The sequence below is a fragment of the Rhinolophus ferrumequinum genome, chromosome 4 (assembly GCF_004115265.2).
Source record: "Rhinolophus ferrumequinum isolate MPI-CBG mRhiFer1 chromosome 4, mRhiFer1_v1.p, whole genome shotgun sequence".
Taxonomy (NCBI): Eukaryota; Metazoa; Chordata; class Mammalia; order Chiroptera; family Rhinolophidae; genus Rhinolophus; species Rhinolophus ferrumequinum.
In genome coordinates this window covers 93,999,931-94,021,354 of record NC_046287.1, presented here as the reverse complement: position 1 = coordinate 94,021,354, position 21,424 = coordinate 93,999,931, and the positions used below count along the sequence as shown (strand labels likewise).

General features: G+C 38.2%; 2 protein-coding genes across 2 annotated transcripts in view; one reads left to right on the top strand and one right to left on the bottom strand.

Annotated features, from left to right (window-relative positions):
• Positions 1 to 21,424, top strand: part of NBEA (neurobeachin) — a 658,659-nt gene that overhangs the window by 447,277 nt on the left and 189,958 nt on the right. Inside the window, 1 exon segment of the mRNA XM_033103847.1 lies at positions 6,764 to 6,900. Coding sequence (XP_032959738.1) covers positions 6,764 to 6,900 — 137 coding nt within the window.
• Positions 8,205 to 11,115, bottom strand: MAB21L1 (mab-21 like 1). Its single transcript, XM_033103846.1, has one exon. The coding sequence runs from the start codon at positions 10,586 to 10,588 to the stop codon at positions 9,509 to 9,511; it is 1,080 nt and encodes a 359-aa protein (XP_032959737.1). The 5' UTR covers positions 10,589 to 11,115; the 3' UTR covers positions 8,205 to 9,508.

Sequence of the window (21,424 nt, the reverse complement as noted above, 5' to 3'; positions counted from 1 at the left end):
GCCTTGCACATGACCACATTCTCTTAGGGCTCAGAACAGTGAATAATTTTTGTTGACTACATGAATGAATGAATGCAGAGGTAAATATGTCACTCTAAGCGTTTAATTTACAAAGAAGGAACAAATTACACATGAGGTAAAATACAGCACTTATAAAATTATGCTATTTAAAAATAATAGTATGCATGTGATATAGCTCAAATGACCAATTACATTATAACTCTCATTGGTTTTTCGGCATATTTTTAAATGTATGCTTTCTATAAAATGCAATGTATTTCATATTTTTAAAGGGAAATTCGAAATCAATTCCAGAAAAATATAAAGCATGTAATCTGTTACGTATTTTAAGTGGCCTTTTTACTATGACATATACATGCCAACAATGGTATATATAGTTTTCTATATTCAATTCCATAACACAGATTGCATACTATGTGACAGATACTGTGTAGGGTGAAGAAGATAATGTTTCTGTCTTCAAGTAGTTTATGCCCAATGAGAGAAAGACTTCTAAACACATATATTCAATATATTATGAATGGTATATGAAAGCTGTGCCCAGGAAACCATGGGAGCCCAAAGGCAAGGTACTTATTCCAGCCGAGGGTTCCAAAGACGTACTCTCCTAGTCCAATAGATTTAAATCATCACCTCTGGTTTATTCACTCATCTAGTCTAGTAGGAATTTACTCTTCTCCATCATTAAATGATATCCTAGTGCTATAAAAGAGTCAATACCCTTCCAGAAAGTGAAAAATGTATTCCATATGTTGAACTAAATGTGACATAACTAGAAACACAAATCTCAGCTGGCTCACCTATTGTATCAAAAGACAGCAAATTATCACAATGAACTTTAAAACTATCATTGTCTTTTTGGTATGTTTTATTGCTAGAAAATAACTCAGTGATATTTTACTTAAAGTATATAAATTTGTAATCTTTTTTTTCCCTACAAAATCACGCATTGCCTCTTTGAAAAATGTTCTAGGTTTTGTTGGTTTCTTTTTAACAAATAATTTTCTATTCTACAAATAAATTGAAACACGTAAATGGTACATTAAAGTTAGAGCCTATCTGATTGCCTCTCAGTACTTTTAAAAATTATTTATTATAAATATATTACATAAGATGCAATTTTAGATAATATTTGTGCAAAAGTAGATGTTCTATCATAATGAACAGACATTTTGTTAAAATGCAGTCTTCAACTGCTCCTACTAAAAGGCTCCATTCTTTCTGTTTCAGTTTCAGACTATAGTAAGTTGAGTTTCACCAGAGGTTGGTTTACTCAGACCTGAAAAGATGAATGTGTGTTCTTAAGCACCTCTCATTTTGTACAGTAATAATCTAAGGAGACCAGTGCACTAGGGGGACGACTGGTTATTGCTAATCTCAATGTAAGGATAGATTATGTTCCAGAAGTCACCAAAGGGCACGAAGAGGCCATTTCTTGGGTACAGTGAGCTTTGTAGTATAAAATTTGGGTTTATAGAGTATTTATACTGGATAGTTGGGTGTGTATGTGAGTGAGTGTGTGTGTGTGTGTGTGTGTGTGTGTGTGGTGTGTGTGTGTGAATTAGGGAAAGAGGGAATAATGCTGGAAGTTAAATTCATAACTCTTGAGGTATGTATTAATTGTTCAAGTTATATTTTCCTCATTCAAACGAAGACATTCTATAACTATTTTCAAGAAAAGTTTTTTGCAAGAAAAGTTTTTGAAAATTTCAGAGGATCTTTATTCTAATCATGTATTTGGACCACTATCAATAGTTTCTGTACATAAGAAAAGAGTCACTGTCTAGATTTTGTTATTTAACTTTGTTTTCCCTTGAGGCATTTTAAATGCTTGAAACCCAAGGAACTATCCTGGATAACAGCAATCTAAGATTTTCTGTAGCATTTTTCCCCTAACTTCTTTCTCCCCCAGGCACAAACACAAACATCTCTATGTTCTTAATGCCTAATAAAGCTTTCCCGGGATTCTACAACAAAGTTCCAACTTTCTCATACTCTCCAGTAACTTATTTTGTTTTGATTTAAATCATTTTATTCTTTTAATTCTATGGGGAAAAACATTTCTTTTAAATTGATAGTGCCATACTTAAGGATAAGTCCAAAGCAGCGATAAATATTTTAGATATGTTCAGTCACTCCTGCTTTAATTTTCCTACAAATTTTATCATATTATAGAAATAATTGTAAAAATTTTATTTCCTCATATTTTTGACTTAAAAAATTTTAGGAATATTATTTTGCACTAAACATAAAGGATTTCAGATATGGTTTTTTCTAAATAATGTCAGGATTTTAAGTGTAATAATTTTACAAAGATCAGTCCATGTTTATATCCTAAAATAATGGCCTTTTACATGTTCCAAAAACAAATTGAACATCTGGCTTCAAAGTAGTTGAGGTTGGAGAAAATCATATAGCTAATAAAACTTTTATTAATATTAAACTAAACTTGGAAAATATTCAAATTATTCTAAAATACATTGTCATTTTACGTACACTAAATATATTTTTGCCAGTTTAAAGTCATGAACTAATTGTAAGGATGCCAATTTTAATTAACTTCCACTTTGTCCATATTATATATATATATATATATATATATATATATATATATATATATATATTCGTTTCTGTTCTATATTGCAACTTGTAAAGATTCTCAGCATCGTTTGAAAATCTAATTGCCATAATTGTCTTTAATAGCTAGAATGCTATTGACACCCCCTCCCCAGTCCCTAAAAATGATTAATTCCTGTATCTGAGAAAAGGGAAAGCAGCCCCTGACCTCTGGAAAGTGGCCTCACCCTTACAAGGAGGCCTCGGTATTGTTGGGAGCTGGCCTGGAGCTCATAGCTAGGCCGTGGTGTTCTCCTTTTGGACACAACCTCACAGAACACCAACATCAGACACGGTCACGTGATGATGATGTGACATAAAAGACAGCCTTATAATTTTTCCTAAGCACAGACAAAAACAAGGTCACTCTGAATGCCACCTAAATACCAGACATCCTCTCTACTGGCTGATGAGTGACTGCTACTTCTTTGCCAATGACAGTGATAGCCTAGATCTAGTCCTCCCTCCCTCTGGATGAGATTTATTTAGACACCCAATCACAGAATTATCCCTGCTTCCTGACAGAGCCCAATCCAGAGTAAGGCCCTGCTTCCTTCCTTGAACCCTCCCCAAAGTCATTTAACCAAAGCCCTAATCTCACAGAAAGTCCTTCCGACACCCTGTTACTAAGTCGCCCATGGTACCCATGTCTCCGTCATTGCAACGAGCAATAAACCCAGCTTTTTCAACTACAGATGTGTTCCTGGTGGTCTTTGGCAGGAGTGTATCTGACATAGCCATAGCCCCAAATTATGAATATTGAACTAGTAGTTAAGTAAAAATGTAAAAGACCTTTCTTTGTAAACTGTGAAGTTCTATTAAAAAGTTGGTGTGTTATTATTAAGATTTCTAGGCATGGAATTTTGTTCTCAGTAAATTCATCCAAACCCACAAGCATTTTTTTAACATTCTGCTTTTAAAATATATTTGATGAATAGTTCCCTTTCAAATACAAAACATATGTATTTCTTACTCTCGGTTTACCATCTCAACTGACTAAAGATCTTATGGCTCTAAAGAGAAGTTCATTCTTTTAAAGATTCTTTTCATTATGCTTGGGGAACTGATCTTTGTTCTGGTTCAGATTTTCAATTAGCATTTAAATTAATGGCAACTAATTTAAAAATAGTTATGGATCAATATTTCTTAAACATATTTCCAATTCTAAAACAAATAACCTTTTTTTTTTCTGTAATTGCTGCTTCAGATGGTAGCATTTTAAACTATGGTAGGCATCAATAAGGGCAGGAGGTTTTGTCCCATCCACTTGATTAACTATCTTTTCATATGCATCACTTTACTTGTTTGTGTGCTGAGGACATTATATAATTTACATTTCTATTGTTACAGTAATAATTAGAATGAATATATCTACATTTAGTCCCCAACTCACTACACTAAGCAAAATTAGGAGGTTACATGTGTACCAAGTTATCTTCTAGAACAAACCTACTAGATCCCCACCTCTCTGGCATCTAGAGATGCTGCCCTTTTATAACTATTTTTATTTGGAAAGGGATTGAGATTTTTCACATATCCATATCTTCCCCATGGAAGGTCTGCTGGTTTATGACTGTGCCTCAGGTAAACATTTTAATATCAGATCCCTAAAATCATGAGGTTCTTCCAAAAGGGATTAAAGCATAGTCCCCTCTCTTGCTGTATAGTTGATTACCTCTGCATTCTCTCTGTGACTGGTTTGCTCCCTGAAGGCTACAGCAAAAAGACTCGCTGCTCCTTAAACATGCTGTGGAATTGGAAGTTGTAATTGGAGATTTCCAAAGCACAAGGGTAAAAATGACACACTACTAATGCTGAGTATTTTATGAAGTGTCTTTCTTAAAGAAGGACCAGTTTGAAGCCCTTTTATAAGCCCCCAGAAAATACCAATTCAGTTGAACGAGATTGGAGTAAAATCAAAAGGAAGCGCAGTCTCCTTTCAAAAACACAGAGAAACGTAGAGAAAATGTGTTCTCTGTTAAGTTTACAGAATTTCGCTTAAATTCGTAATATATTTCAGTAAATCAGCGTGTATGGTTTTCATAATGGGGTTTCATGATTTTTTTCAAATTTTCCAATTTAATTGTTTGGCTATGTTAAATTACTTTTTAAGAGAAAGAGGCAGTTCGCCATTTTTAATGTTTTTGACCACTCTTCGTTTCCAAATGCCAGAACCCTCTATTAAACCAGAAATCACTAGCCTCCTGTGTTTAGAATGACGAGTTTTTAAAGGTTTATTTAGCAAGGCCCAATGACGTATAAGAAGACACTTCGCTTCTAATGTGAATCACGTCACCTTCTTTCTCACCTCGCCCCAAATCAAGAGTAAACCTGGGTTTGTCCAGGAGGGACATGTGAAGACTCCAAAGGAGTCCTGGCGGTTTAAGGGTTAAGGGAGCGGTTGGAAGCGGCCCTGGCGACGGGGGATCTCGAGGAGGGCGCGGGAGGCAGGGGCGCCGCCGAGCGCGCGCACAGACCCTCCAATAAACACAAAGGAGGGCCTGGGGAATAGAAACCCAAATCCACTTGTAATCGTACAAGAGATTCGGGCATAATTACTTGAGCAACCTAGATTAAGATTGATGAGCCTTTAAAGTGGCGCTTCAGATCGACCGCCTCGCCCTTTGGAAAGAAAAACCTCGTGGAGCCGAGGTGGACCCCGGCTCCGGTGGCTCCGTGGCGGAAGCTGCCGGCCCGAGGCCCCGGCCGGGCCCCCGTGCGGGCTCCAGGGGGAGAGAAAGCAGTAAAATAAACGAGCGGGCTTCGCGTCCGTCTGACCGGGCGGTCGCGGTCGGGGGTGTCTGTAGGCTGACAAACAGTTTGCTTTACATCCACCCCTGCAAGCGCGACGGAAGCCGGCCGAGTCCTCGGTGCCTGCGGCCGCAGAAGGGCCGGCTTCGTGCAGGCGCTCGCGGCGTGCGTGTGCGCTTTTCCCAGGGAACGCGACCCCCTCCACAGTCCCCGCGCCCCGCCGCTGGGCCTGCTCGCGGCGGCCGTGGCCTTGGCCTTGCGAGCCGCGCTCGGTGAGGAGCGGCGGCCGAGGGCCCGGGCCTGAGCGTCCACAGGGGACCCACCTATGTATCGCCTCTCTCCTATCGTGACTCGTTGGGCTAAATGCATTTGAGGGGGGAATGGAAGGGAATATAATGAGCCCTTGCTGCAGAAGAATGGATGTTATTTCTGATTTCTGTGTGGTCTTTTAAATCCAGGATAGCCAAGAACGCCTTCCCTTCGGGGAATCTTAAAGGGGCAGTTAAGTGGTTCCCCTTTGAATTAATATTCTAATATGTGAAATATGTAATTTTCAACTTTAACTCAGGTTGAGGGAATTTGAAGTAAGCACCTTAGTAGACACTGTCTAAAAACCTTTTTGACTGCATCTTAATTCCTCTAGTGTCAAAAGTTAGGAAGTAGAACTTTTCAGACGCTTTCCTGAGAATGGTTTTGTTCGGGTGTCTTCCAGCCATCACTTTTGACTGATTCTCAGTGAGAAAATCACTAGTACGATTTCCGTTCTTTTCTACATAAGAAATGCATTTAATGTCCGTGTGTGCGCGTATATGTGTACGTGGCGCGCCTCGGGACGCCGATATTAATCTCCCTGCGAGATGCAAACCCGCTGGTACAGTGGGATTTATATATTTCGATCCTCTCCCGCTTCACACCCTCCCGCTCATCCTTGGGGAGCGCTGCTGCCGAGTGACCGGCTTTACGCGAAGGCTGGTTCCTGGGGGCAGTGCTGGCTGCCTAGGGTCTCTCGGAAAGCCGGGGTGCTCAAAGGAGAACCCGGGCCTTATGGAGTCCGTTCTGTACTTGTAAGTTGGTTACTGGCAGCGCCTCACCAACCCTTTAGGATTTCTAGGAGGAACTTGCGACTCGCTTGCTAAGGGTCACTTATTCAGTCCCCAATCTCTTGGGTTTTTACAGAATTATTTATCTGTAGTCTCGTTGTAAGGTAATGTGTAAAAGCGAAGCAGACCTTATTTCACATGAAAGGAGTTTGCCGCATGAGATAGGCACGATTTTTTAGTGCATCTTTAAAAATAAAAACCTGTGGTACCCTTCGGGGAGGGAGCCCGAGAGGGTCACAGGGACTCAGCCTGACTATGGAGCCCTTCTCTTTCAGGCCCCGTGGTTCTCAGCACGCCTGCCCAGCTCATCGCTCCCGTGGTGGTGGCCAAAGGGACTCTCTCCATCACCACGACAGAAATCTACTTCGAAGTAGATGAGGATGATCCTGCCTTCAAGAAGATCGACACGAAAGTGAGTTACAGTGATTCCGTGTACAGTACTGGTGGCTTTGTGGTAGGAAGTGGTTTTCAATTTTGCTCGGTTTTAAATGACAGTGGGGGAGGGGAGCAGATTCCCAGCTTCTCATAGAAAATAAAATGAATGAAATAACACATGCTCTAGTTTATGGGACTGAAGACTATATTAACGATTTTAAAACCTGTATTACCAGTGCAAGCACATTTTAACAGTCTCTCCCTGAGCGCCTTTGTGTGCATTTGGGCAGATTTGGCAGTTAAGCCAATTGCTCCCATCCCTCGGGTACAGCATCTCAGGCTCTCTGGGACAACTAGGAAGGGCCTTAAGAAATTTCTAATTAATATCACTTTGGATTTCCAAAAGTGTAGATTGCAATGTGACTTATTATTCATTGAAAAGTTATAAGGAAACTGAAGGGAGGGGAGAAACCATTTAGATATAAATTCATCTCCATTATTACATCCATTTTTCATCTCCTGAAATAACAATGGGTTTTACATGTGAATTTGAGTTTTACATGTGAATCTGATTCTCCCAGGAGCTTTGACTTAAAATGTGCATATATAGTGTATACTAGCACTCCCATGTTCACAGTTTGTATTCTTCTGTGGGTATAATGCCAGCAAATACATACTTGGATGATTTGAAATGCATAAATATTTATTTGTTTAATATATCTTGTGTAGATTTTAAAACTTGAGTATTAGGATGCCTCTACACCTCTGAACTTTCTTCTGAAATCAATTTTATTGTTGTTTTTAACTTCCGTGTTGCTGTGCAATTTGTAAACTTTTTTTCTGAGCTTAAGAATTCAAGAGCATAAGTGTCATGCTAGATATTCAAGAATCATTTAACAAAGATCTTCATTTAAAGTAGTTTTTAGAGGCAATTGGTCTAAAATAGAGACAAATGCTCCTATAGATCGAGAACTTTAGTCTTTAAATTTTTATAAAGAAATAAAGCATTATAAAATGCTATTTGTAGAATAGCAATTGAAATTCTAAAATTTACCCCCACCTGAATTAACTAACAACCTTAAGGCCATAGGTGATTAGTCCTTCCCGCACTTGTTGACTATTAAAAACACTGGAAGATAGTTACAGGACTTCTTTCGCTTCTAGCTCCAAAAGAATTAAATTTTACCAATGAGTCTGAATGTAGCGTCTTTGACTTTAAATAATTTAAAGTTTGTTCATGCTTTTGTCATTAGCTTGCCTTTATGAAGTGAAAAGGAATTTTGGATTTCTGATTGATTTATTCAGCTAATATTGCACACTGCATAAAAATAACGGTTGACATAAAGTGGTCAGAAATTATCTTCATTTATTAACAATTTTCATATAAAAATTGCAAAATTTTCATTATGAGTTTGTTAAGTTCATTTTCTCCGAGTTAGTCTGATTTTTAACTCAGCAATCTTAACTTGCATGACATTTTTCCCTCATATTTTCAAAATGCTACAGAAATACTAACCCAGAAGAGCAAGCTTTCATGGGTAAATTTAAATTGTGTCTATTGTGGAAAGAAATAGTCTTATAAATAAGTTAGAAACTGAGAGCAGATCATTGTCTTCTACAGCTATACAAAAAGAGCTTTTCTCCAACATTGTAAGGTTTTATTTTTAATGATTTCATTAACGTCTTTTTAAAAATGTTTGAAATAGTCAAGTGGATTCTATTTTCAAAATGAAGCATTACATCTTTTCAGAGAAAAACAATTTAACGTGAGACACAACAACTTTTATTTTACCTCATTTATTAGCTTCTAATTAAATAAAAACCAGCAACAGAAATTAAAATCTAAATCACAAAAGTAATTATCCAGTGTATTTCAAGTGCATTTTTCAAATATATAATTCAGATATTCAAGCGTTATTATATAAGCTGAATTCAAATTTCTTTGAATATATTTAAATAACATTTCAAGTATATTTATGGAATGTTAGAAATAGAACAAGCAATATATTTGAAACAAAATGTAAACTTTTTTAAAGTTCAGACACTTTCAAAGACAGATAAAAGTACCAGGAGGGAATCTACCTTTCAATGGTATCTTTGTTAGTGGAAAACCTCTGGAAGTATCCAAAAGGGCAATTTAACTTCTGGTCACCAAATCACAAAACACCAGCATTCACACTTCAAAGACAATGTGAGATCACAATATTTGTTACAAATCAAAATATACATTACACTTTCCTTCGGTTGGCATATCCAAATCGTGTTTACTCACAGACAGATGCACCTAAATCACCAGGATTGCTATAATCCTTTGATAATTAGGAGAGTGTTCCCTGTTGTCTTGCATTACAGCCGGGTTGTTTTCCGGGTATCACTGTGTACTTTTCAAGGGAGATATGAAATCCTTTGTAAAGAAATCTTCTAATACTTATGGGTCTGGGTTTTCCTTTATCCGCTCCCCCCACTTTTTTTTCTCTCCTCGGAGGGGTGGGTGAGATGATGCCTAAACATTGCGTTAGTATTCCTTTTTAAGGAAGAGATTGTTTGTACTGTCAAGTGGGGTATTAGGTAGGAATCGAACAGGAAGTGTACGCGTAATTGGGTGAGAAGAGGAATCACATTTCGGCTGTTGATTCAATTGCCCTCTAAAGTTTTTCCAAACTTTTCGGGTTGGTCAGGATCTCTCTTGCCAGCCGCCACGTTTGTTTGGCAGCGTTCTCCAGCGCCGAGTGAGGTTTGCCTTGAAACAGATCTAAATTGGGTAAGAAGTAGTGAGGACACCGCCGGCACTGCAGGCAGGAGATAAGTTGCAGCAAAATGCCGTTGAGCCGATCACCCAGGCACGACTCGTCCCAGTCCGACTCCCGGGGATGCTTTTCACACTCGTAGGAAACCAGAGTCTTCATGTGGTAGTTGTTCAGGGGCTGGCCCGGCAGTTCCAGGTGGCGGTCCCGTAAGGTTTTGAGGATGGAGAGGCATTTCTTTCTGCAGCCCCCCATCTGCAGTCTGTTCTCCGCTTCCGCGAACTGCAGCACCCAGGCGTCGCTTTCGGCCGAGCTCTGCTTGCCGGCCAGGGAGTGGCACTCCTTGGACAAGAGATTGAACCCTTCCGCTTTGACCTCCGCCACCCGGTTGGGTCCCGGCCAGGGGATGTGGGGAAGTGGCCAGTGGGCAGCACTCCTCGGCCAGATCCCGGTGCATTTAAACGCCGGGGTGATCTGCACCACGTACCGATCCCGGATCCGCAGTTTCACTTCGCTGGTGTCTGCCACCATCTTTACCACATCCCTGTAGCTACATTTGTCCACCGCTTGAGCCACCAGCGTCTGAAACCTAGACCGGATTTTGCGCGCCGAGAGGTAGCCGGAGGCGGTAATGAATTCCACCCAGAGGGACATGCTCCTCTTGCGCCCGTCGCTCAACTTCAGCACCGCGCAGCCGGGCAGCGAGCCGTCGTCCACAAAGTTGAACACCCCCATTTGGTTAAGGTAAAGCACCACCTCAAATTCCGTGGGGGAGATGACCTCGAGGCCCTCGTAGCGGTTGTCCATCTCGTTGAGGGAGCTGATGAAGCGGGGCTCCTGCACTTCCACCTCCTTAAGCACGTCGGACACGACTTTGCAGACTTCCCGGATAGTTTTGGCAATGGCAGCTTTCCTGGCTTGGCATTTTTCGTTGTAGTATTTGTTCAGATGGTAGACCAGCTTGGCCTGGGCCGCGATCATGTTGGGGCAGAGATCCGGATTGTACACCGGAGTCTCGCAGTAGGCTGTGGGATCCAATGCGGCTGCTAGAGCTGGAGCCAACTTCGTGCAGAAACGGCCCGGCGCTCGCAGCGTCTCCGAACCGGTCCCGACGCGCCGCCGCGGGGGTCCTAGCGGCCGCGGTCCCCTCCTAAAGTCTTGGCGCCCAGCCGGTCTTAAAGTGAAACACTGCTCTCCCCCCTCTCTCTGCCTCTCTTCCTCCTTTAAAGAATCCTGGTGGGAGAGAAACGCGTGGAGAGATCACCTTCTCAGTTATAAAAACAAAAGTTGCGCTGAGACCCAGCAAAGCTCTTCCAGGAGTCAAAATAATCTACCCTTTCCGTGTTTATTTACGCTTTCCCGGAATCAGTGTGTGTGCAGGACTGTTAATCAGATGGAGGAGAAGTGTGCTGAGTGTGTGTCGGGGTGAGTGTGCGTGTGTATTTGTCAGAAGAAGCTGCTGTCGGTTTGTCTCAGAGCCCAGATGCACTCGTGTGGAAATTATAAAGGCAGGGCCAGGCAGGCTGGCGGCCAATCGCCACTGGGCTCGTCACGACAGCCTCCTTCAGCTCCAGCTCGGCTAATTAATCCCCCTCATGGATATAGGCACACGAACTAAAGGTAGGAGGCTGCTGCCGGCAGAAAACCACCCAGGCCACCTAGACAGTTTTGGAAATCAAGAGGAATCTCTCAGCTTTGGTATTACTTGAAGCATATTGACGCTTTGAAAAGACTTGGCAAAGTGGTTCTCTTTGGTGCTGAAAAACCCTGCTTGTCTTTTTACCGCCGAAATGCAAATACAGGTGTATTACTGGTCATCCATCAATTAGTGAACTAGATTGGTGTTTTCTAAAACAAAAGTCACTAACTTGCATTTAGAGAAAGATCGTTAATGTCTGTTAATCCTGGAGGTCTTTGAAAATGCAGGTTGAAAGTTTGCTCTTTCATGTATATGGAAGTTGGCTTTAGATGGAATAATACCTGTGTAATTTTCTGGATGTTCCTATACGTTAGAATGATTTTTTTTTTCAGTGTTATGTGGTGTTTTACCTCTGTGTGTTCCTCATTTGCAGTTCTTGAAAGGAATCTGAAAATTATTGCTGAGTGTGTTAGATGTTGTGTACCCTAGTTTAAGTTAAGATGTTTAAAAACTGTTTAGTATACCCCTCCCCCACCCGCAGCCCTCTTTTGTACTTGGGTAAACTTGCCCCACATTGCACATAGGACACTAAGTTTTGTATGCACTGACAGAAATATTTGAAAAATCAATTATCTCTGTGGTGGAGAGATTATTTTAATGTGCATTCACAGTGAGCTGTATTTTGATATGTGAAATTCAAGAGCGATCATAGAGATGAGACCTACTGGCAGATAACGGTCCTGAAAATGTGCAGGTTTGGGTTTCTGGCTTGCTTACAGATGTAAAATTAAGGATGTATTTCCCCTCTCTTAAGTGTCCTTAGTGGTGACCTGACAGTAGACTTCTAATTTTGTGCTATTTCATGTGATTTGATTAAGGGAACATGGTTAAAATTTTTAAAAGGAAATTAATTTGTAGTCATCAGGGGTTTAAATTTAAATATCATTTTTGGAAACGTTTGAAAGAAATCAACATTTCTAAATTTGGAGCCTTGAAATAGGAGGGGGAAATGGATTTATATAGGACATTTTCTTTCTGGTGTTACCAATTGTATCCTTAATGTACAGGAAAGGAGAGAAATGCTACTTAGGAGTTATGTAGTAGTTTTAAAACCTTGGCAGATTTTTAATCTCCTACCTTTAATTCAGATGCCGTCTCTTTCAAATTAAGAACATTTCCAGCAAAATCCTCTAACTTCTGAGAACAGGTTTGCAAGCACTTTCTTTCAGAGCCACTTTTAACAAGATCTTGTTCAGGGCTCCCACATTTTGCTCAAGCTTTTGGGGGAATGGAAGCGCACAGGTACAGCATCACAGAGCCACCTATTATTCACTCTCTCCTTATCCAATTGTGATTGATTCCGATTTGGCTTAAAATGGTACATTAGATTTGGGGCTCATGGCAGTCATGTGCTCTGTTCCCCCAAGAACCTTCCATTCCCTTAGCCGGGACTGGGAACACCGGAACAGACCCTCCCCGCTTTGCGGGAATTGGCGGGTGAACGCACTGCTACCTTTTGGCAGTTGGAAGAGGAGGCAAAACAGAGCCGGAGAATTCGCGGCCACTAAGGCAAAGATGTGCCCTGGTCTCTGGAGAAAAGCCACCTCTGCCCTGCGACCAACGCAGGTGCCCGTGGACTTCCCTGTGGTCCCCAATGTCCCGCTGCTCCGCACTCCCGGACTGTCTTTCTTTCCTGTCTCTGATCACTGTCCCAGAGGCTTTTTTTTTCCCACCCTGCGAGAGGGTTATTTTAAAACCTTACTTGGTGTCCCCAGTTTCTCCACGTCTGCTGCAGTCCACGGTCTCTGCCCACCTATCCCTCAGCCCCGGCGGCCTCCGAGAGGTCGCAGGCGAGAGGGCGCCTTATGGCCGCGGGCCGCGGGGTTCAGGGCAGAATTGCTTGGCCGAGACTTCACGCCTCTATTTCCCAGGCCACCTGCAAATACCCTTGGTTGTCGAGGACGTGAGGCAGCCTGGGACGTGGAGGCCCCGGGGCCATTGGGGGACCGAGGCGCGGCGGTCCGGGCGGGTGTGATGCGAGGACGCGAGGGGCTCCCGCCGGCCTCGCTGGAGCCAGGCGCGCAGGTGGTGCATCTTCGGGGCTCACTGTGCTGCTTAATTGGGTTAAAGCGAAGCTAAACACGGAAGCACTTTGTGCAAACTAATTGGTGTAACCCGGGCCTTTTCACTAACGATTTGCACTTTGAAGAAGAAAAATGGATGGTGAGAAAGGACTAAGAAGCTCGTTAGTTCTCGAGTGTTCCAGGCAAGTGAAGTCATTCCGTTTCAAGGACACCGGGACAGTCTTTGCCGAGCTGCTTCCTTCAGCACCCTTCGCCCAGGGAGCTGACGGTGATTTACATAACATAGGATTCACCCACCCGCTGTTATCACTGCGGGTGAACTGGGCGCCCTAGGATAATACTCCAGTGCAAGAGCTGCGTGTTGCTGCATCGCGGTCATTTTCTATTACACTGAACACGTGAAATGAATTGACTTTTGTAGCTGAATCTTCCAGTGATCTCAGACACCTCTCCCTGTGGAAGGGAGAACTCCACTATTCTGAGCGTGTTTTCTATCCCTTAATTCTTTTTTATTGAAATGACCTATGGAGAGGAACTTAGATAGTATATGTGTTTGTATAATTCGGCCTTTTTAATGAAGGTTTTGGAGATAGATTTGTTTCATGGGAATAATTTAACTATTGTATAGTAAAAAGAATTGAAATATCATTTGACTTACTAAGCTAGTTATTTCAAATGATTACATAATACAGGGAGATAGCTTAAAATCAATTGATTTACCTATTTGAAAAGTTTGTGAAACAACTCAAATGACACCAGATTTACTTATATTATCTTACTATAAATATAATCTTAGTAGTTAGTACTAGAATAAAAGCTTGTGTGTGTCCCATGCTTTAGGATATAAACGTTAATTGTTTTAGTGGAACACTGTGCAGGCATCTTTGACATGAGCTAATAATAGGATGATAATTGAAGAAAACTAACCTAATTGAAGGAAAAAAATACAAGAATCTAATGATTTAATGATAGTTTGAGATGCTTACATTTGAATGGTATTTTGGATAGTGAGGTCTAACCAACTTGACTTTTTCATTTCAATTACTTAGTTTACTGGGCAGCCTTGATTTAAAAGATACCATTTAGGAAAAAAATCCGAAAAGTCATAAGCACACCATTATTATAAATTTGAGTACTATTGATGAATATAAAACAATTTAATACTGTGGTTCTTAACACTTGGAAGGGTTCAAAATGACAATGGCGAAATAATGTTTCCTAAAGTGCTATTTCCTAGGAAACATGGGATAAACAAAGTAAGGCATAAATAGTCGCCTTATTAGGTTTAAAGAAAAAGTCTATTATGTTGAGAATGTACGAATGCAAGGTTCTTGTGCTTTAAAAACACCTACTTTAAATAACATGTTCATAAATTTCAACAATTTTGACCTTTCATCTGGAAAAATGTGTCTGTTAGAGGACATGCACACGTTACATGCGCACAAAGATAGTGTTTTGTGTTTTTTCATTATCTGCTGGCTGCTATTCTGTTCACGAGTATTCGTGAATTTAAAGTTTTATTTTTTTAATATGTGCTTATTACACTGGGGAGATAAAAAGAATATGAAGTCGAGTTTATTGAATTATTTATCCCTACTGCTGGAGTGGCTTTGAAGGCTCATTGTAAGCATCTGATTTCTACCCCCCTCTTCTTTTTTTAAATGCACCCAGGCTATTTCATCTGTTTCATTCTGCCAGACACAATATATTTCTTTTTTTTTTTTACACTAGAGAAATTAAAGACAGATATTTGTGCAGGGTTTTCTTTATGTGTCACATTAAATAAAGTAAAATAGAGGGAGTTTTTCCGGAAATCTAATTTGATGGCACCTATACCTTTCTTCCTGTTGTGACTCTTGGTATAAATAAGAACACTTGAAACAAAGTAGCTTGAGAGCTTCAAAAGTTTCAATGATTTCTTAAAACAATTATTTCATATTTTAATATCAGGTTTATGACAAAGTGAAACCCAGAGAGATCACTATTTGTACATTTTAGACCCTATTTTATTTCTTCAAATTAAAATCCTAATTGCGGTTAATTTTTAAAAATTGATTCTTCACTTGAATGATGAAGGCTGTTGCCTCAGTTTTCCTCATACCCATAGTACAGGACCATATAGTCACATTTGTAGTGGGGAGTACTTTTATTTTTCCTACAATGTTGCTTAGTAAACTTGTTCTTGGTGCTAATAAATGTTGAAAAGGAAGTACCTTTGAGATTAAAGCTGGAAGTTGAAAGTGTACTTGACGAGAATTATCACCACTGCTAGATTTGTAGAGTTGAGGTGATTCTGGATAACTGTTAAAACCTAACCTTTCTTTTGGTAGAAAAACAAATTTAAAGCTTGGGTTATTTAGATAAATATCTTAATGTCCTAATTTCTTTTGAATGTATACACAGAAGTACAGGATACTTTACATTGCATCTGTAAACTGAAAAATTTGGGAGGGTCATCACTGAAAACATTTTCTTATTGCCCAAAATAAATGTGATCAAACCCTTTCCAAACATTTAAGGATATTGGGGCATTTATTGAGTACTATGAAGGAAGTGTTGATTCCAATATTCCAGTCTCTTGTAGACCTTTAAGGTCTAATCAACTTGACTTTTTCATTTCGTTTATTTAATTTGCTAGACAGCTTTGATTTAAAAGTTACCAGTTAGAAAAAAAATCCAAAAAAGTCACAAGCACACAATTATTATAAATTTGAGTACTATTGATGAATATAAAACAATTAAATACCATGGTCCTTAACACTTGGAAGCCTTCAAAATGACAATGGCAAAATAATGTTTCCTGAAGTGTTATATTCTAGGAAACATGGGATAAACAAAATAAGGCAGAAAGACAGAAAGTCACTATTACCTTTATAATTTATAAAATTTAAACTCATGTTGTTAGGTTTCAGCTTGGATTTTTCACTGGGATATCATAGACGTATTCTGACAAGATAAATGGGTTCGTGTGATTCTTTCCTATATGAAAATATTTACACTAGGTATTCCTTAACCCATACCGCACACGGAATTACCGACATTTGCATATAGTATGACTACTTCCCTGGCACTCTTAGTACACTAGAGTTTTTTTGCACTTAAAGAAAACAATGGAATCAGATGTGATTAGTGTCTGTTAATCTGTACATCTGTAGTGGGTCCTCCAGGACTGCATAGCTCTCATTACTGTCCCATACTGTATGCGATTAAGCCACTGAAAATATTCATCATGACCTTGAGACTAAAGTATGGTATGTAATCAACTCCTAGAGATGCATGTCCAAAATGAAATAATCTTTCCTATTCCTAATTTACAGCTTTGCTGCTTATTTTTTAATGAACAAAGCAGTTCCTCTAAACTAGGATTTACCTTGTTAATGATCAGTTACTGAAGTAATAATTTAAAAAGGATAATTACATTAAATAAAAAAGTATCACCTTTTATCACATACCTTACATGCAATAAATGATTTATAGAAAAAGAAAATTAGTTTATAAATACAAATTTCCTTTATAGCTTTACATATGGATATAGAGATTACAACATTATCTGAGAAGACGCCACTTAAAAATATTTCATTTCCATTTATGTATGATTATTTTTACTATTCTAATATGTATTTTATAATAACAATGTGCACTATTTCTTGAAAGCACAATTTGTCAAAAATATCAAGTCAAAAAAGTGCTAAGAAGTAGTTAATACTTTTAAATCTACATCTGTTTAATCATTTCATCTAAACATCTAGACCAACTAAAAAGCATAAAGAGTCTGTAAGTCAGTGTTTCTGATACAAACTTGTGAAACCATTAAAATAAAAAAATAGAGCATTTTTTAAATTTTCATGTCAAATCTTTTTTTATTATATTAAGTCAGGTTTATTGATGTATAATTTGCATACAGTAGTACTATATATACCGTCACATGACATTAGTCTGGCACAGACATAGAACATTTCCGTTGCCACAAAAAAATTTCCTCGTGCCCGTTTTATTTTTTAATTTTTAAATTTTATGACTAATTTATAAATGGGTGTTTTAGTTTTATATCAAGAAAACTGTGGACTGTAAACGTCTTTATGTATTCCCCCAGTATTTATCATTTTATTATGCTTCTAATTTAAAACCAGTTTTAATCAGAGCAACACTGAAGTAGAGGTATAATATAAAATATTTCAGATATACATGCAATAGACTTACAATTTGGGTTTTACATAAAGGTTGTTTAATTTTAACATATGTGACATTGATACTTGGCAAAAGATTCATTCTTCAAAAAACTGCTAATAATTGTTATGATAGCGTGAATGTATGTATTAGACTTGTGAACATAGTTTACAGTTTGCAGATCAAAATATATATTAAGAAACGGGTTCCTCAAATAAGTGACCAACATTTGAGGCACATTCGTAATGATACTAGCTTTATGTCACTAGAGAAATCTCGTCTCAATATTTAAATTACATTTTACTTCTACATTTTGAGTAAATTAACCCTTCCTTTGAGTGTTGGGGGACAAGGCCAGCGAGTTTATATTAATTAATATAGATGCCTTCTTGCAACATACGCTTCTAATCCTAATTTTGTATAAATCTACATTGTCATTTAAATTTAGACGGTTATAAATAACTCCAAATAGAGAATTCTTAAATTGTAGGAGCGTAAGCATTGATTAGGATATTGTGCCTTGCTATAACTTGGAATGGTTCAGCTAATCTTCTGTTTCTTCCCCTAAGATATAAAATTATTTAAATGCTTTCTGTTTTATATCTTTATTTGGCAATTACAATAGAAATTTTAATGTTAGGCATGCTTACAGGCCTATTAAGAAAGAAGTTATTGCTTTCTTAATAATCTTAAACCATTTTTAGGACGTATGTTCTTTTTATGGTTTGCAAAATAGCCCGTGTATGCAGGCTGTACACACACACACACACACACACACACACACACACACACCCAGTGTTTCAGATAGTAAAAGATTGAATTGACCTCTATACATTTTTTATGTTAACCTGTTAAAAGGAAACAGCTACTAAATATAGGATTCTTGTTGCCACCAGGATATAATATCACATCTACGAGATTGTTTCATAATAACCCTTAGAGTTTTCAATAACACTTGAAGAGATTGCAGCTAAATGGATTTTTGAAATTATAACTGGAATTTCAATAGTATTTATCCAGTCATATGTACTATGACCATTTTGAATCTCACAAACTTTTCATTGTGAAATTGAGGCTTTAACATTGCTAGCCATTCTGTCCATATAAATAAAAATATATTGCTCCATCATTCACATACATAATGTGCAAGCCTATACATAAAACACCTTCACTTATTTCAAATTGCTTTCTACTTTTTTGCAACAGGCTGAGATGAATTTTTTTTGCAACCTCAACCTATATTTTGTAAGCAAATCACATTAATTCACTGGGGCAAAAAGAAAAATGTGGGGTTTTTTGGGGGGGGTTTTGGTGTTTTTGGGTTTTTTGGTTGTTGTTGTTTTCTTTCACTAGCAAATTCAGTTCTTCATTTGTTTTGCTCTCCACGCTGCATTTGCACAGTTTTCCCATGTGTGCATCTGCCAGTGTACAATTTAGCCACGGGCATCTGTAGGCCTTGTGGTGATCAGTATTGCAGGCAAAAGCCATATGTGTTTAAATAAAAAAAAAAAAAATCTCTTTATTTCATTTGCTGTTTTAACTGGATGGATAACTTTTGTGCCTCAAGACAGAAGAAGAAAAAATACAGGAATAATTAATTGCCTCTATTCTTGAGGCAGCTTCATTTCCCCCTCCAATATGGAATGCTTGTCAGCTTTCCTGATAAATGACTGCATGTATTTGCATAGATTTTACATTAACACAAAAATTAGTTTTATTTGTGGAAAACTAGTTTACATAATAATATAAAACCTAGTGTTATTGATTATGTTTCCAAACATTGATGGTTTTTAAAGGGATTGTAGCATTCCTATTTTGCAAAGATCTGATCAGCCTATTTCTTAATTTAAACTTTCTTTGGCTTTATATAGTTTGGCATTAACAAGACAAACATATTCATAACATTTTAAAGTTTTAAATATTCTTCTCTAAGTATGTTAACCACAGCTATTTCAGACCCACGGTTAGTAGCACTCATGTCTTTAAAAGATTCTGCTATTAAACTTTTGGCATGCAATATTTTTAAATACTTATTATCAATTATATATACCTCAAAGAGTTGGAGTATTGCATCTGTGTGAATGACCTAAATTTCATATTCATGTTATGTAAAGGATGGATACTATATTGGGTGTGCTCACTCCTAGGATGTCACGCATTGTTTACAACCAAATTTAAAATATGTCTGAGAACTATTCTTTTCCATCTTCAATCTGTTGTCTTGAATATACTTAATCAATTGATCACCTTAATCCAGCCTTGAAAAAAAAATGACTGCTGGAGCTATAGGGGTGCTGAAAACAATTCTCCCTCTCTAACTGGCAGGCAGTAGAGGTTTATTCATACTGTAATCTGGCATCTTGTTGTCTAGAGGCAACCTGCTAATGATGTGCTATCATTGTATTATCCATGTTAGGGAAAATTCAAATGTGTTCACTGCTGTTGGTTACATCACGAATCTTTTCATAAAATATACTTGATCCTCAAGAAACCTCCTATACTTCATGGCAACCTAAACCAAGAGCGTCTCTGCCACTTCTTGATTCTGGGACACCCTGGGTGCCAGCTGTCACAGCTCAGCTAATGATGACAAATGCCCCTCTCTATGCAGATTGCAGAGCTCACAGGCTGCTGTGAAAGGCAACCAGATTACCTTTCTCCAGATAGTAACTTAACCTTTTACACTCTTGTCAGAACGAAATGATCAGCTATGATAGTTTCAATATCTGTATCTTTAAAAACAAAAATCCGCACGATATCAAATAACACTTATTTTTTAATTTCCAAACTTTTGTATAGTTTACAATGCTTAAGCCTTGAATGCTGTAATATCCTCAAATGAGAAACTCTAGGTAAGATATACTTCACAACCACACTGGAGTGTGTATTTGAACTCTGCATATAACTCAGGTAGTGTGAATTATTGAGAAAATTCTCCACATTGCTTAGGCCAGAAAATAGACTGGTGACATTTTGGCGGGAGATGTATTCTGTCCTCCTCTTCCACTGAATAGTAAAACCTCTATTCTCCTGCTGTGTGATAGGCCCAGACTTCCAAATAAATGGTTATGTTATTTCTTTAACACTCTGTGGATTAGTCCAAAAGACTTAGAGAACAATTATTGCTAATAATTGTTTTCTCTATTTTCAAACTTGGGCTTTTGTTTTAGGTTATTAACTTGTTCTATAGAAATTTGTTGTATTATGATACATACACCTACATGGATTATTCAAAATACTAATGAATGCCATTAACCATAATGTAATGCAGGGGGATAAATTGCATATTAAATGAAGTAATACTTTACAATTGCAACATTTTTAATTTACAAAATATTTTTATGTGCATTAATACATTTGATACCTAAAATAACTTTTTGAGTTAAGAGAAATGGGTGATAAAGAATGAGGACCACTAATAATGAGTATTTAATCTCTTTTAATCTTCACAACAAAGAATCATTCCCACTTACAAGTAAAGAGACTGAGGTTTAGAACGGATGATTGTCTTAACCAGGGTCACACCAGGAATGGCAGAACTAGGTCTGTCTGACTGAGGCTGCTCCTAACACTACAATATCTAGACCATATGTTGTGGAGGTATATATGGGTATGTCTGTAGGCATGAATGCCTGTGTGCATGTCCGTCTGTACCCAGAAATAATAAGGAAGTATTATTCTGAAAAGAAGCTACAGGCTTACATTTACACTAAGAATTGATTGTTTGATGAATTATAAAGACTAAGTTCTTTATAGAATGCATTTACTTAAGTAAATATTGAGACCCTTTTATATTATTAATTGTATTTTATGACAATGTATTGATCAGAAATACACATTTAAATATTATTTAATGAATATCAAATTGGACTAATTTACCTAAAGAACCACTTCATTGAAACACCTAAGACTAATGGGATATAACTT